The sequence below is a fragment of the Capsicum annuum genome, chromosome 7 (genome assembly GCF_002878395.1).
Source record: "Capsicum annuum cultivar UCD-10X-F1 chromosome 7, UCD10Xv1.1, whole genome shotgun sequence".
Taxonomy (NCBI): domain Eukaryota; kingdom Viridiplantae; phylum Streptophyta; class Magnoliopsida; order Solanales; family Solanaceae; genus Capsicum; species Capsicum annuum.
The window spans coordinates 223,623,072-223,628,225 of record NC_061117.1 but is presented as its reverse complement, the minus strand read 5'-3'; the positions used below and the strand labels follow the sequence as shown (position 1 = coordinate 223,628,225).

The 5,154-nt window shown below is 32.0% G+C and overlaps 1 protein-coding gene across 2 annotated transcripts; it reads right to left on the bottom strand.

The window, feature by feature from the left end:
• Positions 1 to 1,830: 1,830 nt before the first annotated feature.
• LOC107856304 (fatty acid desaturase 4, chloroplastic) lies at positions 1,831 to 3,462 on the bottom strand. 2 transcript variants are annotated; one of them, XM_047393325.1, is made up of 2 exons: positions 2,437 to 3,462; positions 1,831 to 2,058 (listed from the first exon to the last, which is right to left on the bottom strand). In XM_047393325.1, the coding sequence occupies exons 1-2, from the start codon at positions 3,253 to 3,255 to the stop codon at positions 2,029 to 2,031; spliced, it is 849 nt and encodes a 282-aa protein (XP_047249281.1). In that variant the 5' UTR covers positions 3,256 to 3,462; the 3' UTR covers positions 1,831 to 2,028. The 2 variants fall into 2 exon arrangements, with proteins under 2 accessions (XP_047249281.1, XP_016556774.1); XM_016701288.2 differs by lacking the exon at positions 1,831 to 2,058 and having other exon boundaries at positions 2,173 to 3,462.
• Positions 3,463 to 5,154: the final 1,692 nt, after the last annotated feature.

Here is a 5,154-nt window from a genome sequence, read left to right as displayed (position 1 = left end):
TCATACTCTTCCAATTTATTTGTTTTTTGATAAAGAATTTAACAATGCAATATAAATTAAATTAAGATGATGGGAAAAGGAAAAGCTATCACCATCAATCCAATGAACAAACAAGACCACTATACTTTTCTGAGTTAGAAAGGAAAAAAGGAAAATGTAGGAAAAACAATGTTTCTTTTTCAAAAAAAAAATTTAGGAAAAAAGAACCTTTTTCCCCTTGCTCTTTTAACATCGGTGTGATTTATGAATCCTAGTTAGGTAGTTGAGCGTTGTATCGCTTATTTTTCTATTCTAATTGTCATACGATTAGTCATAGAATTACTCTTGTAGTTGCTTGCCCTTTGAATTAGTTATTACCCGTAGTTTCTCTTACATTAATTTCAGTTACAACTAATGTTTAGGGTGATTTGTTACGTCGTCTATAGCATTTTGCCGACTTTTTTTATTTCAATTACTTCGTTCTCTCTCTATATATATATAGCTTTTAGCATGTTTATTCTTGAGTCGGGGTCCATCGAAAACAGAGAAACAGACTCTCTATCTCTAAGTGGGGCAAAAAATTGTAGCCATGAAGGTAGCAAACATCTAAGCAAAATTTAATGGTCGAATATGGATTCAATCGAACAATTGGGAGGAAAACTTACATGATAATAATAAAGTCAATTTCTCTCATAAAATTAATTGAGGTGCGTGCAAGCTGACTCGAACACTACGTTATAAAAAAATATAAAGCCAATTAATATAAAAATAAATAGACATAATACATAAATATACCTTTTAATTTGATTAAATCCAACAATTTATACCCTCTAATTTTGACTGTGCTTAAGTAGACACTTAACCTTATATATGTACATATAGGTAGTAGTTCATGTGAGATTGTCCAAAGGGATAAAATTCATGGAAGGGATACAACTTAAGGAATATAATTTATGGAAATATTGTTTTAAGTGAAAATGATTTTTCATATTGAAGAAACCCTTTTGATTGAGGAGACTAAATATTAGCATCTAGGTGGGAAGAAAGGTCACTTTATATGAAAGAAAAACCTTTTTTGAAGAACTCAAGTGGCCAAAGCAACTTTAAAGGGATCTATTTAGATTAATTAATGAATTAGAGTTAGAATTTTAAAAATCATAAATAATAATAGCTTCACTTTGTATTAATTACTACTGATAGCCAAATAAGAAATGTATAATTCACTAGTACTTATTTTAGAGGATAATTGTTATAGTTTATATATATATATATATCTCTTACACCAACACAATAGTCTAAAATTTTATATCAGTAATTTTTAAAAATGATTTCTTTTTCTTTAAAAAAAAATTGTATCAAGTTAAATGATATCGTATAAATTAAAACATATTAAAGTAATTAATTGAGAGCTTATATAGGAGGTTGGCTACACTTGCAAAGATTTATTTAAGTTGAGGCCTCAGGGTATTATTTTTGGCTATACTTGCAAACATTTGTTTTTGGCTTATTGCCAAGCACTTCTGCATGTTCTATCAACTATTTTTTATAATCGTGGTGCTTTGGTTAGTTTGCATGCATCTCGACTAATTTTATGAGATATTTGTCACCTTCGACCGACAACAGGTATTAAGTAATTATGTCCATCAAGAGTTCAAGACTAAGACAAATCGGAAGAAATCACTTGTTGTTTTGCTTATAGAGGAAAAAGAAGAAGATCCAGCTATAGAAGTTACTATATATGAGTAAATTAGTTTATATAAACATGATTCATCTAACTTTTTAAGTTGGATCCAGTTAATGATCGACAATTTTATAATCATATAAGTATTATGGCATATCAAAGATTAGGTGTTTCATAAGTAAAGATTAGCTGGTATCGACTATATGAAGAATTCGCTTACATTCAGTCTAAAAATTCATATAATTTCAATATTTTTTTGGTTTTCACTCGGTATCTAGTACCCATATTGGAGCCTCGACTAAACTGGAATGAGCTGATGCTCCCAACAGGACTTTATCCATACCAGGGCTCGAATTCGAGACCTCTGATTAAGGGTGAAGCAGTCCCACCGGCCACCACTACACCACAAACACAAAATGGTTATAATTCCAATACTAATTAGAAAAGAAGAAAAAAAAGGAGGTGTAACAAATTTTTTATTTTTTTTTAAAGTGATCAATTGCAAGAAATTGTATTATTAACTGGTATACCATAAAATCATCAATATAAATCTTGTACCATTCTTATTCACATGGACACATACTATATATGAAAAGAATTTACTACAATATAATTCAATTTGAAACAGGAATTGATTGTGTTTCAGTTTCTTCAATCCATTCTGAATCAGGTTCACTCCATGATCTTGGCCGAACGCCGAATTTAAAGAAGAAAATCATCTCCAGCAACTCAAAAAACTTTGATCTATCCAAATATTCATTCCATATACCACTTACAATGCAGTAATTGTTGTTATAAGGTGTACGATGATGCGCGGCGTGTTGTGATCTTGAAACAAGTATGCCGAAATCTTGCAAAGCTAACACAATTGAAGGCAACTTACTTTTTGTCCCATGAGCCCAGGAGTGGAACTGCTGGCTAAACATAATGCAACCTGAACAAATCCCTACGAATGCCAGAGTCGTAGGGTTTGTGCAGAGGAGGTCGATTGGGAGGACAGTGAGCGTGACCGCCCGTGCAAGGGCATGTAGATTGTTGGAGAATTCGCGACGAGTGATTGTCCATGGCCATTTATGGTGACCTTGAAATGCATCGATTTGGTTACCAAATATAGGGGTTTTGGCATTGCCATAATTATCAATTCCCCAATGGTAGATTCCTGAGGCTAGGTCTGATATGACGTAGCCAATGTAGCCTGCTATAAGGGGCTCGACCCACATTTGTGAGTCGATAGCCCCTGTTGCAGACTTGACTAGTGGAATTAGCACCGTGGTGCACCCACTTGCCATCCATGCTCGATGAGTCCACGTGGATTTTAAACTCGGGTCATTGAGTACACTTCTCGTACTACTAGTGGTCGTAGTAGTACAAGTAAGTGGCTCATACGTTAGTGGTTCTTTCGCGGGTGGTGGTTTGGTGGTGATTGTTTTAGAGACACAATAAACTCGTGCATGTAGGAAAAAGTGGTGGGAGGTGCTCTGAACTCGACGTGCAATGAATCTTCTCTGCATCGTACCAATTTTATCCGACGATAATCCCGAAAGGACTCGTTGAGAGGACCTAATGGCATGATTTTGAGGTAAAATGGAAGGCATTGATGGAACTTTTAGTTAAGATCAAAAATCAAAATGCCAAGCAAAATACCATATAGTATTATTAGAGTTTTACATTGGTTATATCCAATATTAATGTACTATGTTCCTATTGATTTGTGGTTCAAAATTGGGAGATAGAAGTTTTGTGGTTACTACGAAATTTCTTTTTCTTTTTCTTTGCAAGTATAAGAAAAAGCTCATTATGAAAGCAACAAGATGAGAAATTTTAGTATATGGTCTAAATAAGAGATGCGTGGGACAAGATAAGGCCATTAGTATTGGGTTTTTTTTTTTGTGTTGCACAAATTTTGCCAATAAAAGTTTTTTTACATTGAAAAAAAAAAAAACTAGAAGAAAATGCAAAATTAAATTCCTTTGAGGATATTTTATATTGGTATTTATTTCTTGTGGACCACTAGTAAATGTCGTGGTGGGGATAAAATTTCTTCACCTTTTAACCTTAATCGGTTCGAGTTTTGGATATGAAAATAATACCACTAGAGAGTATTACGTGATGTGATTTCAACTTAGTTCAAACTCTAATATAAATATGGAATAAAAAATTAAAAAAAATCATGAAGCAGAGATGTATAGAAACTTGCACACAATGCTATCACTAGATAATCTTACCACTAAGTTTGATCCCTCCATCATTAATCACAGGTCTCGAAGATTTGAACTCTACAAATAAAATAAATGCACGTAAAAAATATTTCTCTTTAATAGATTATACGCCGTAAATTCAAATAAATCAGGACCCAAACAAGATACGATTTATAAACAAGTGCTTGAAGATTTGTAGCTAATTATAAGTAGCGAAATATCTCAAAAGGTCATTTAACTATAAAAATATTTATCTAATAAAATTATTCAAGTTTATTTTGTATTAACAATGTCATTCAACTTAAGTTTTTCTCTTATAAAATTACTCAATCAAATTTGTATTTAAAGAATTTGACATGACAAAATAACATTTATTTTTATATCATGTAATTATGGACCCCATAAATTTGTTTAATATAGGACTATTCTTGAAGGTTGGCATCGAAAAAAGAACTAAGTAGAAAAACAAAATTAATCGTTCCATGACACTTCCATCCATGCACGTATATTGTTTTTTAATTTACACGTCTTCTATAGAAAACATTAATTAAAAGAGGTGTTTGATTATATTATCTTGCTCTTCTTGGGATATAATTTCTCTTTCATCAAATATTTATTCTAATTATTATGTTATACTCATCGAAAACAGTCTCTCTATTTCTTTGAGGTAGCGGTATGAACTGCATACATTTTATCCTTCCCAGATGCCAGACCTCACTGTGTAGGAATACACTGGGCTTGTTGTTGTATTATGTTATACTCATAGGCAGAGCTACATATAAGGTAGGGGTTCATCCGAATCCCTTCGACGAAAAATTATACTATATATATGGTTAAAATTATTTTATATATATATATAATAGATATCGAACCATCTTCGATTAATTCGTATGTTTACTTGTAAACCCCCTTGATGTCAATCCTGACTCCGCCACTGATTATACTTTAGGCATTTATAATTTTCAAAAAAAATTACTATCAGTGACGGAGCTATAGTTATCCAATGGTGGTTACGTGAATGCCCCTAGCTACCCAAGAAATTACACTATATGCATAGGTTGACATAGTTCGTACTGACACAAAATCTTTAAAAAAAAAAAAAAAAAAAAGTAAAGGCGTATGAAACATGTAATTTTTGGTATGGCATATACAATATTCGTATGATTATAAAATTGTTGATCCATAAACCTTTTGTGAAACAAATTAATTAGAAAATATAATATAAGGAAACATAGTGAATATTCTTTATCTTATTCTAATAAACTTTATCTTGGATGCATTGTTTGTCTTGGATAA